Below are 13,168 nucleotides of genomic sequence, written 5' to 3'. Positions count from 1 at the left end.
TTTATAATAATCATGCATCATCTAATTACGAAAAAAAATACACAAAAATAATTATATGTAGCATACAGATATTTAGAAGTTATTAACAATTATATAATAAAAATATTTTATTTAAATAGTAAAATTTTGAAAAATACCATAAAATAACAAATATAGTATATCACATTTTCTATTTTTTTATCAAAGGAAAAGTGATTATTATTAATAAAAATTAATTAATTATGGTAATATAGAAATATAGTTTGAGTTACATTATTTAATGATGTGGTAAGATTTTATAGAGAATGTTAAATCTTCTGCTTGAAACAAATATTCATGTTATCTTGGTGGCCAAGAGACTGTCAACTAACCACTATTATGGTGGTTCTATTCTAGCTTTTAGCATTAATCTGATACATTTCCAGAGTTGGAATTTACATGAATATTTGGAACGAACAAAACCCATAAAATGTAGATCAAGTCCATGATTGGCAAAAATTATTGATATGCATCCAGATATGCAACTAACAAAACATTTAAAATTCAAATTTGTGTATGGCAAAACTTATAGCTATGCATATATATATCCGTGTTTAGATCTAAATGTCATGCGAATCAGATACATAAATGGATATGATCGGATTATAGCCGATCCATTTTGAATCCTAACCTAAGGCTATAGACTAACCCACTTTTATCAGAGCCCAATTACTTTTCTTATAATTATCAAACGAGTAGTAGAACAATTTACAAGTATGAAATTTGGTGGAGCTATATTGCTTTGACCGGAAAATGCCACTACAGTGAATGCATCCAGAAGGTCATAGAGGTATTTGGTCATGGAACCTCTCACGTATCTTGTCGGGTTGAAATCATTATAACTCTGTTCATCAAAATTTGAAAACAAATTATTAATACATTGACTTCCAAGCCTTTTTGACCTTCCATTATGAGAGCTTCAAATTCCAATCCACAACGTTGCTTCAATTTTTTTTTTTTTTCTAAAGCGGGCGTTTCATATTATTTTTTTCAGCGGCCCATATTCTATACTCAGCACCCAGCATGGACGTCTCGGCGCGTGCTTTCTATGCCGAAAGTACCCCTACCTATATACACCTCCTGGTCCGCAACCAGGGGTATTTTCGTCACAGAGTTCCCGTGGGTTCCAATTCAAATTAGGAAAGTGAGAGGGATCGTTTCCCGTATTTGGGCTCCCCCTTCCCGTGGATAAGAGAGAAGTAAACAAAAACGAACAACGTTCGCAAGAAGAAAGGAGGAGAAATGGGGGATTGCAGGGTTCTTGATAGGGTTTCCCGTCGCTGTGCTGGCCTTGGCCTTTGTCTCTTGTGGGCGCCGTCGTCTGGACCATTGGGTTAGTAGTGATTTGCTCCTCGTCCTTTGTCTCTTACAAGCGTGGATTTGTGGATCAGAGTGGATCAGTGGTTTATATGAGGGGGATATTTTGTTCCCTTGGTTATTGGATTGCAGGACGATCTTGAGTTGCGCGTGCTTTGCAGGGTTGGCAAATCTGGCCGTGGATCTGATAAAGCTGCCGGTCAAAGTCATCAGATGGTTCGTCGATCAGATTCCTTGCTGATTTCTCCTGTTTGTGATCGATTCTACAGGTGTTCTTCATTGTTTTTTTTCTATATCATTGTTATAATCTTTTGTTTTTTGATTATAGAGAGGATTGGAGATGCTTTCATTGATTTAGGTCTTGCGATTTGTGATAATTGGTCGATTTGAGATCTTATGATGCAATAACTGCGGGATGATTTCTTCCCTACTGGATGTAAAGTCTACGACAGGAGGTAACTGTAGTGGCCCGGTTCGCTGGGCTAATGGGCCGGCCTGAAGAGGCTCGGTCTATCTGCCTGTGGATCGCGATCGTTGACCGTTCATGGGGGAGATGGAGAGGAAGACTCCAGCCTCCCGATCGTATCGGAATACTGAAATGAGGTTGTTATGATATTGAGGAATATATTTTTTAGGGTTCTGTCTTAGAAAGTGTGCGATTGTATCATATGGCTGACTTGGATGATAAATTTGGGGCGCGATAGGAGCATTATGATTTTTTTTTTTTTTGTGTGTGTGTGTGAATTAGACACTCAACGAACCATCTCGATGATCCTGTGCTTGGCTCGCTCTCTTTGGACCGGATTGCATGCGCTGAACAATAACCAAATCCTTCATGTACTGTTGGTTTATTCCCTTTCACATCTAACTTCCTTGATTTTAGAGAGATTGCCGATTGCCGATTTGTTGTTAATTGTACTTTTGGTCTTTGGCGAGGGCGCCTAGGGGCCAATCTGAAGTGTCTTTCTCAGCCACTAGGTTGAAGCAACTACAAGGAAAACTTATTTGCTTTTGCTATAACATAGGTAACAAGATTTGGAGTTCGGCTAGGGCAAAGGGCTTGGCTCCCGGAGAAAAGAGAAAATTTGTTAGGTTATTTCCAAAAGTTTAGGTAAGTTATTGATTGTATATAAACTTTAATAATAACAAAAAAGATATAAGCTAGTTAGTAGAATTTTTTTAAAATAATAATAAAAGATATAAGCTAATTGATGTAGTTGCCTGTTAACTCGTGCAAAAACAAGCGCACGAGCATGGACAACAGTGAAAATATGAGACAATACAGCCACCAACAAGAAAATAAATGCAATTTCCTTAATTTTATTTTATCTCGAAGATAAAAGCATAAATTAGCATTATCAAAATGGTACCTAGGACTCCATGATAGTGAGAAAAACTCATTCATCTCCTACTTGATTCTTCATTTTGGTGGCATCTTGAAAAGCTCTCTTGCTTAGTATCTCTTATGTGAAAAAATTTAGATACAGCCCTGAGCTGAAGGATAGAAATGGTTATTGAAATTTGAAGCTGATAGTGCTCGATGTGGATTTTAGAAGATATATGAAGTGGGCGAGGATGGAGCATTAAAATAGTTGTGAAGAGACGGTGCTTGAGGTGGTGAAAGATCCACGATATGTTCTAATCTACGCTTCAAGTCGAAGGTACGATTTTTTTTTTTTTTTGTGTGAAAGAAACTAGACGATTGACTATGGTTTAGCATACAAACTCAGCTTACCTCAAGTGTGACCTTCGTGGGCTTATCCCTCTACTCTAACCTTCGTGGGCTTGGCCCCTCCTTTGACCTCAACATACCCTAGCGGTCCCGGATGGGCCGGATCCTTGCAGCCATCTCTTTTTTCTTTTTTTTCTTCTTTTTTTTTGGGGGGGGGGGGGGGGAGCGGGATGCCGTATTGATGCTCATTACGTGGCATCCAAAGTGGTGCCCAATGCTCTCGAGCGATATTCAGATGCAATTATTGTATGATTATAGGCTAGTTTAAATAGGCTAAGAAAGTCACTAAGATAATAGTATCTATAACTCTTGTTCGATCTTAGTTCATGTCCACCTCCCCTGGTGTCGTCCATCGGCCACGATGGCACGTTTGCCAGGTTTTGAGACATGGCGAACGCGCCTAGTCATCCCAAACCGACCCAGGAATCGGAACGTGCCTCGCCAACTCGGACCACGCCTCCTCCAGCTAACCCAAACCAAGTCAGGCCTCTCGAACCTTCCACAGCCTTCTCACCTGACCTCTCTTCCAGACGTTTCCCCCACTCCCGCCGTCGTATGCAAGTGAGAAAGAAAGAAGAATCAAGAAACCAAGAAGGAACCACCGCCGTTCGCTTGCTACCACTTGCACACAACACCAGGAAGAACAAGAAGAGGAGGAGGCTAATAACAGGAAAGAAGAAAGGAAAGCAGAGGAATTGGGACGATATGGGCGTGGATTACTACAGGATTCTCCAGGTGGACAAGAACGCCAAGGACGATGACCTCAAGAAGGCCTATCGCAAGCTCGCCATGAAATGGCACCCCGACAAGAACCCGAACAACAAGATGGAAGCCGAAGCCAAGTTCAAACAGATCTCCGAAGCTTACGAGGTACCAATCTCCGTCCCAGAACAAAATCTCAAATCGCAAAGATCGGATTCTGATTCGTTGTCGTCCCTGTTTTTTAGGTCCTGAGCGATCCGCAGAAGCGGGCGATCTACGACCAGTACGGCGAGGAGGGGCTCAAGGGGCAGGTCCCGCCGCCGGGAGCCGGCGACACTTCCTTCTTCTCCGGCGGGGACGGGCCCGACGTGTTCCGGTTCAATCCCAGGAATGCGGACGATATATTCGCCGAGTTCTTTGGGTTCTCCAGACCCTTTGGGGGCATGGGCGGTGGCAGTGGGATGAGGGGCGGATCGAGGTTCGGCGGTGGGATGTTCGGAGATGACTTCTTCGGATCGGCCTTCGGCGGGGAGGGGTCCGCGATGCACTCCCACCGGCTGCAGAAGGCGGCACCTATCGAGAACCAGCTGCCGTGCAGTCTCGAGGATTTGTATAAGGGGACTACCAAGAAGATGAAGATCTCCAGGGAGATTGCTGATGCTAGCGGGTGAGTCTCTAATTTCTTGTCGGGGAAAAAACTCTATTCGATAGCAAAAGTTTGCTTTTGGTTCCCTTTTCTTTTTTTTCTTTCTGTTTCTTTTTTCGGTCGATTAAAGTAGTGTATAATAGGCTTGGAATATGCCTCATATGTGCTACATCTTATTCGAGAAATCGTGACTGTAGCTCAGCACTAATCAGCTTATTGTTGTTGTTGATGATGATGATGCTTATCATGAATAGGATATTCTGACAATGCAGCGGCTTTTTAGAAAGTCAAGCAAGTCCTTGTAAGTGTCAGGAAGAATGAATTGTTAGAAAATATTTAAGCTACTGCCACTACTTTTGCTACTACTACTGCTATTATTATTTTTCCATGCTTGAATTTGACTACTCACCGTTTGTCATTCCCTGTTATTCTTACTAGGCCTATCTGCCATGTGTTATTACTCACCGTTTGTCTGATATCATCCCCTTGTTTGCAAAAGGGATATATTTGATGTACAATTTTTCAGATGCCAGTATTTGTGGTATTTTCAGAAATTACTGGATTTTGGAAGTTTTATTGCTGTTTTGTGACATCCATATGATATATGCTACATGCTGCATTTCTTTGTATAGGCCATGTTTTAAAATAGGTGCTATATATTCATTACTCTGCTTTATGTCTTGGCTCTATTATTGAATGGGTTAAATGCAGACTCTTTGAAGCTCATTTAGTTTGTTATTCTTTGACGCTCCTAGAGTTTTAGGCCTAACTCCATGAATGTGTAACAAGGGAAAAAAAAAAAAAGTGGTAACCATGTTTTCAGGTGATTAAATGTTTGCTCTCCAAGGTTGACCATTGAGGGTGTTTCCATGCATAGGATTCTGATAAAGATATTGGAAGGAGGATCTACTGGGGATTGTTTTCGATTTGGATATGATGCATTTTTGAGTACAGAATGAATGTTTGTGGAGGTAGAAGAGATGCTGATTGCACTTACTAGCACCTTCATCAGGCAGGCAGGTAGGTGTTATGAACATGATCAATTGAAAAGGAACAAGTATTCAAGGATGATTGTGATCGCACTAGCTGATGAGAAGTTTGGGCCTTGCGTTAGTTTTCTTTGTCAAGAGAATTTGCAAATTGGTAAATACGTCCCTCTAAAGCATATCTACTTCTCTTGATATATATCTTTTTGTAGTACATCACTTGATAAATTAAAAATAAAGGGATGTATATACCCAATAAGGTATGCATTTTTAGAGTTTTCGTAATATTCATAGGCTTTTCTCAACTACTCACATTACGAGGGGAACATGTAATGTTGAAGTTATAATATAAACACTAGAGATGGCGGTAGTTTGGCATTCAGCATCAAGCCTTTAGCCTCTCTGCTTGTTATAGATGTTGATTAGGTACGAGCGTGCATTGTGTTATTTGTTTTTGATGTGTTGGTGAATGGTAGATTGGTCTTTTGGAGGATGCTTCAAAACATAATTTTGGCATAATTGGTACTTGGAAGGAAGTTTGTATAGGAATTCTTCTAAGAATGCAGTCAGGATAAGAAGAAAAAGTCCCATTGATGGATCATTTTCATCACCTTGGCTCCCATTCTCAAAGTAGGCTTGGCTCTTGAGATGAATGAACCAACAATGAGGAAAAAGACCGAGTAGCAATTTGGCTGGTCACACAAAGTCATCCTTTATTGGTCATATTGAAGGCCCACATCATTATTTTTTGTTTCCAGTAGTGAAAGGAAAAAGTAATAGTTGTGGCCATGGCATGTGAGGAGATGCATGTTATGGAGTATCAATCATTGTTGAATACCAAGTGTGGAACTTCTCGATAAATTGTAAGGTTGGTTTTGTTATGTGGATCCCAATGATGGCTGCATGTATGGCATATCGTAGCGGAAATGAGGATGCTGCACTAGAAGATAGAGTTGGAACTGAGTACATGCAAGCAAAAGCCTAAAGTATTACTATTAGAGATTGCTATAGAACCATTTGAGATGGTTCAGCCTTATGCATTATTGGCTAGAGAGTCTTGTTGAGGACATGTGACACAAGCAATAGGGTTAGAGAAGGAATTTAAAGGTCAAATTTTGCATCAACTAAAGTACTGAGAAGAGAATTTTGAAAATTCTTTTCATTGAGAAGAATCACCCTTGGATAAGAATGTAGGAAATATATCTTGGTTTGAGTATTACTTTTGTAAATTGCTCCTAAAGTTGTATGTACTTTATGTGTGAAGGTTTTGAACTTATGTTGCCTCAGGAGTGGTATTTATATGATAAAAGACAGTGTATAGGCTTCTTTAGTTGTGATTTCTAGGGGGATATGCTTCATGTGGCATCTCTAATAATCACTAATCTTGTACTAGAAGTTTGGAATCTCATGTGAAAGCATGATATTTATCGCATCAACAGGAATAGTGAAGTATATCTTGGATAAAAACTTTTTATAGTTATTAAGAATGCACTTGGAAATTGGTGTCCGTGAGCAAGATATGTGTTGTATTGTGGATTTTAGCTTACAAAAGCGTCGAGCATAACTAATTGTATTAATCGATGATAGTATTAATTGGTAATCAGGTTATGAGGCATTTTAATGGCGATTTTCAGCATCACTAATGACTACCTCATGCCCTAATGTCACTTGGGAATTGGCATGCTTTTCCTTTAGGTGATATTTAAGAAAAAAAAGTGTATAAAAAAAAGTGTATAAAAAAAAGTTAAATGACAAGATATCAAACATAGGCGTACTCAGTATGTAATGAAGATGTTTTAAGAATCAAGGAGAATTCACATAAGCCAGGTTACTTGATCTTGTATCTAGCTATGCATTCTATGCCATAGCTATCATAGTTATCAAGGCAAAGTGCTCTGTGCATTATCAGATTTACTCTCACATGCATTTTTGCAACCTTTTAACCTATTCTTGATTCTCAGAACCTACTCTTCAATCAAGAATCTGATTTAAAACTTATACCAATAATTATTGCATCTATTGTTACTTAGCTTGGTGCTTCCCAGGCACTATTGCATTAAAAGATCAGAGTGCAACTTCTTTCATTTAGCTCTTGAATCTACTCCTTCACATGACCTGAACTGTAACATGGCCCATTTTGCCTTATATAGCGCCAATAGAAAAATAAAAAGTAGGAGAATATACTTGTAGCACATGTTCTTTGCTTGCAGGACCTAGATATGTTATTTGGTGATTGTACATGAATGAAAACAAGGTGCTCTAATATTTTTTTGATTTATTTTTAGAATAATGTGTCTTAGCAAGTTTACTCTAATGGCTTCACCCAAAATATGGGCTTATATTAATTGCTCATATTGGTGATGATCATGATAACCATCAAGCCTTATCCTAACTAATTGGCAAGTGTAATATCCTGTACATGTTTTTCTTTGCTTATTATAGTTGTACTCAATAATGTTGTTACACTTGGCCCACTTTTTCCCCTTTGAATCCTTTGTGCGCTAATGCTCTAAGGGATACAATATTCATAGCCTTAACCCCAACTGCTACTCAGTGATTTTCAAGACATATTGTAACATCTTATCTTTTGAGTAGATGAAAAGTTTACCTGCCAAATTGAAGTCATGTTCCTCATCTCCTATTGTAATTTCAAAGCAGGTTTTTAGTAGCAAACTATCTAAGAGCTGAACTTTGAAACTATGCTAAAGCTTCTATTATTTGGCATGTATGGTAGCATCACCTTCTAGCAATTTTTGTCATGAAATAGGTTATAGGCGCTCATCCTAGTACCTTGTCTAGGCCGAGTGAAGAGCTGCAGGAGGAAAATTAGGAACTGAACAGTAATTGGAGACAGTAAGAGGAGGGAACTTAATGTGGCTCTTGGGATTGCTAAAGTGCTTGCTTAAGGGGGTTTCCAGGCTAGTGGAGTGTTTATACTGCTTGCAGAAGGCCCTTCATGTCTGAGGCAATTGCTTGGGTGAACTTTCAGGCTAAGCCAAACCACTTCATGACTTAGGTAGCCATCTTTTTGAAACATCATCTCCATTTGGACAGGATTAGGTTGAGTCTCTCTCTCTCTCTCTCTCTCTCTCTCTCTCTCTGTGTGTGTGTCTGTCTGTCTATATATATATATATATATATATATATATATATATATATATATAGATCGATAGATCGATAGATATCGTAAATTTCTAAGAATAATTGTGGGCTACCTGTTGCTCTCACTGACTGATTTTTACTTGAGTATTTGTGGTGACATGCTCATTTTTGTTTTTGATTCATCAGCTCTGGAAGATGTTGAGTTGATAATTATTTAAATATTTGTGGTGATATAGATGAAAACAGAACTATTATTTAAAATGATTTGGACATGTACAACTACGAGGAATGTACCAGTATGGAGGAGTGCTTTGATACATATAGAAGGAAAGAGGGATAGAGGTAGACTGAAAATCACATGGATGAAGTAGTAAAAAAAAAGAATTTAAAATCTCAACATCTTTCGAAAAGTATGATTCTAAACTAAGCAGAATGGAGAAAAAGGTTTCTTGCAGCCGAGCTTAACTAATGTGGGATTAAGGATTCGTTGAGTTGAATTGAGTTGGTCAAAAAACAACAGAAGCTTTAGGAGCCTTAATTATGTGATTCATAATCTGAACCTAGTTTTGATGTTTCCTTCATTTCAAATTCAGTAGATTTGACACAGTAGGTATGACTTATAGTGCAAAAGAGTATAGGGCTTTATGTAGGGTAGGACAGGATTAGTGTAGTTAAGAAGAAGGGCATATTTCCAATACCTGGATTCTTTATCTTTCTGATGTCTCCGTACTGCTGTTAAGGTCTGAGAGAAGTAGAGAGGCGAGGGAGAGGTGTGGATGGGATGGGGGAGAGGTCCAATCTTGTAAATCCCAAAGATTTAGGGGTACAAGGATCTTATTATAAGCTGAATCATACCTGGAATATCTCATGATTGTATCCACCTTGATCTTGCCAACTTCTTCCTCCTTTACATCCTAGCCTTTTCCACCTGTTTAAGGATATCAAAAGGATAAGAAATTCAAGCATGAGAACAATCAACCCATAGTGAACTCGGTACTACTAAACTGAAAGAAAATTTCATGCTAAGTAATATTGCATGATATTGTATGAGGCAATCAGGATTCAGGCATGTATTGGTCGAAAAAATCTCATACATCTCATGTAGTGATCTTCCACGAACACAGTAGATCTTTATCTTATGGGCTTTAGCACATAACATATACTCTATGGTATGTTCTTTACCTGGAACTTACTATTAAGTAACTTTTAGTTATCTTAGTTGGCTGTTGGAGCAACAAGCCCTTTTCTTGATTGATACATAATTTTGTGAACCATTGGCAATTCTAAATTTTCTGGGAGTTTATATTTCTTTTGCATAAGTTCGTCTGTGATAAAAGTTTCCTCATTAATTTCATAAACATTTGTATATATTTTTTATATGACTTTTAGTTTTGAATTGTGCATTCTGTAAACATACCCCCCCCCCCCCCCCCCCCCCCTTCCTCTTCCTTTTCCTTCTCCCCTAATGAGTTCATTCCCCCGCCCTCCTCCTCTCTCTCTAAATCCTCAACATTTCTCCTGTGATTTCCTGATTAATTGAATACATTCTCTTGTTTAGTCTCAATGCTAAACTCCTTTTAAGACATTATGATTGTGTGCACTGTGGGAAGAAGTGTGATGCTTTTTAATTCAGAAAAATAACAAATATAGACAAGTGCATGTTAATGTCTGTAGCAAGTCTTTGGTAGATTACAGTAGCATTTTTCAGATCTCATTCTCAAGTCATCTTGCTGGGTTTCCACTTCATTTTTTTATTTTTTTGATTATTGTCATTGGAGATATTGTTTTTGCTCAATTTGAACTTTTCTTGGGTTGTCATTACCTTGAAGATGCAGACTGCATGCAAAATGAGAATTCATCAACGTTTTATTTCTACATAAACAAGGAAAAGCTTATGTGTGCACATGCATGCACATACAATAGAGTGACCATAGTTGATCCAGTCTGTGTCCTTTTGTTCCTCCATTGCATCGTCATCAATATGCTTTGACAGAGTGCAATTAATCTGATCTTATTTCTAAACAAGCTTTATGTTGAAGAGCCTCTTTATCATTTTGCTGCATGCACTAGAACATCATCTTTGGGGGAGTTCAAATTGTTTTACCAACAGCAAACTTTTGTTCCGCTAATTAAAATCTGCCTGCTCAGCTTCTGATGTATTAGGGAATACGTTACTGTCGAAAGATAGTCTCTATATTTTTCTGATTTTATGGTGGCAAGATTTTCTTGTTTATCCCTCTTTGTTTCGTCTCTCTTTTTATCAATTGGTCTCATGCGTATCCGTTAGTAAAAATACCGCCAAATAAGAAGCCAATCTAGATGGTAGACAAGTCGATATATGTTGTTTCCCCAAATTGCTAACAGGGATTCTGAAAGGTGGTTCCACCAAAGGGGATGGGGGTGCTCGAGTTCATATGCATGCACCAACAGCATTGAAAAGCATATGCATCTCTAAATGTGTGTCACCATAATCATTATTTTTTTCTTTATTCTACTTTTTCTTTGGATTTTGTTCAGAAGAGCTGGGATTAAGTACATAATAAGGTCCAAAGACTCGGTTTTGGCTGGGGGAGATGAGTTCTGGTTTTTCTAGTACATACGTTTTCAGCACTGGATTATGTTATTTCAACAAGATGTTAACAAAAAAAAAGGATATTAAAACATCAGGGAAAATTCAAAAAGAAAATAAAGCAAAACAAGAAAAATGTAGCAGACGCTATCTTGAGGTCTATCAAATATGATAGACATCTCGTTGTGGTTCTGCAAGGAGAGAATGGAAAACAAGTCTTATTAGAAAAGTATAATCATTTTTCACATAATTCGTTTTATATTTGATTACAATGTTACATTTGATAATCATAGTATCTGAGATTTAAGCTGCAGGATAGCCCACCCTATTTAAAAGAATTTACTAATTTTGCTTTTATTTGACCAGAATATCGCAATACCCAAAACTATGGAGCAAGTCATGTCCAAACTTGAAAAAAAAAAAGCCTTTTGTAAATTGAAGAAATGAGAAAAGAGCAGCACAAATTGGTCACATATATATACAGGCCTACTCTTTTCCAAATTGCAGAGAATTTAGAGAAGGGACCTAAATTTTAACCAAGTGTTCTGTTGGCGGTTTTGTGTAGAAGGCTGCGATTGATTTAGCTGATTATTGTTCTGGTCTTTATTAGTATTTTTTTCTTTATTAACATTTGGTTATTTGTTCCCTTATTCAATGAAACTTTGATGTGTTTTGAGCTTGCCAACTTCCCTGTTTGGAATTTCAGGTACATTAGTAGATTAAGAATTTGTTCTAATAAAAATAATGTTCATATTAACTGTATACTGTAATTATTAAGAGATAATTTGACCAAGTTTTCCCTTTGTTCTACTTTTGTTCTTGTTTTAATATCTTTATCCCTTAACTGTTACTACTTTGATCGTGTTATAGGAAGACAATGCCAGTGGAGGAAATTTTGACAATTGATATAAAGCCTGGTTGGAAAAAAGGAACAAAAATTACTTTCCCAGAGAAGGGAAATGAAGCACCCGACATAATTCCTGCAGACATAGTCTTTGTCATTGATGAGAAGCCCCATGATGTATTCATGCGGGAAGGAAATGATCTTGTAATGACGCAGAAAATCTCTTTGGTTGAAGCTCTTACTGGTTACACTGTACGTTTGACTACACTTGATGGTCGGAGCCTTACAATACCAATTAACTCCATAATTCATCCTGCCTATGAGGAGGTTGTTCCTCGAGAAGGGATGCCGCTGCCAAAGGATCCTTCCAAGAGAGGAAACCTTCGAATCAAATTCAATATCAAGTTTCCAACAAGGTTGACTTCTGAGCAGAAAGCTGGAATCAAAAGGCTATTAGCTCCATAGTTCAACATGCTGCTGAGCATCTGATGTTGTGAATATCTGTGGTAGGCTTGAGTTATGCGTCTTGGCTCAATGTGTTTGTATTGGAATTGAGATTTTGCAGTAGGCTTATCAGGTTTTTATCTAGCATTAGTTAGTCAATTATGAACCTTCCATAAACATATCATTGTTTACTTATAAAGGAAATTGAAGAATGATCGATTTATTTATGGTAGAGTGTGATTCATTTGTTTATAGAAAGGTGCTCTGTGGTTTACTGAAACGGACCATGCTTCTTGGGTGGCAGACTTTTCTGCCGGATATGCATGATAGAGGTACTTGAATTGTTGAAGATTGCCTTATTTTCATTTACTCATTTCTGGAAAGCGAAAATCTCTTTTTTATTTTGATGTCGTTTTTGTCTTCTGTAATTCCAGTATTTTTGATCTTTTCAAATGTTCATTAGTCTGAACAAATTCTTCTAAGAGCTCAATGGGCTTATATAGTAGGAAAGCAGGGATTCCTTTGTCTGGTTTCTGGATTTCACTTTTTCCCTTTTTCTTTTTTTTTTTTGTTAATAACTATGGTTATATAATTAGACAATATTAAGAATGAGTAAATTCTTGAAGAACTTAAGCCTGTTGATACTGTGGACATGTACAATATGCGTTTTGTTTCCGTTGGCCAAGCATCAAAATTACCTTGTTGGCCTGAACTAGCTTGGCTTTGGTGAGAAATTCCATGTTTTCAACTTGATCAAGACCGAGATCTCAAATGATGAACGTTGGCATGGTGCTGCTTTTTGACATGG

The 13,168-nt window shown here is 37.9% G+C and overlaps 1 protein-coding gene across 2 annotated transcripts; it reads left to right on the top strand.

The window, feature by feature from the left end:
* Positions 1–1,470: 1,470 nt before the first annotated feature.
* On the top strand, positions 1,471–12,587 carry LOC103702470 (uncharacterized). 2 transcript variants are annotated; one of them, XM_088722221.2, is made up of 4 exons: positions 1,471–1,604; positions 3,598–3,937; positions 4,015–4,436; positions 11,943–12,587. In XM_088722221.2, exons 1-4 carry the CDS (start codon positions 1,549–1,551, stop codon positions 12,379–12,381), a joined length of 1,257 nt encoding a protein of 418 aa, XP_088578347.2. In that variant the 5' UTR covers positions 1,471–1,548; the 3' UTR covers positions 12,382–12,587. The 2 variants fall into 2 exon arrangements, with proteins under 2 accessions (XP_088578347.2, XP_089786978.1); XM_089930852.1 differs by having other exon boundaries at positions 1,473–1,551; positions 1,664–3,937.
* Positions 12,588–13,168: the final 581 nt, after the last annotated feature.

This window comes from Phoenix dactylifera, chromosome 5, assembly GCF_051530095.1.
Source record: "Phoenix dactylifera cultivar Ajwa chromosome 5, Ajwa_hap1_PhDact_Kaust_v1.1, whole genome shotgun sequence".
NCBI lineage: Eukaryota > Viridiplantae > Streptophyta > Magnoliopsida > Arecales > Arecaceae > Phoenix > Phoenix dactylifera.
This window is presented reverse-complemented; position numbering and strand designations above follow the sequence as displayed.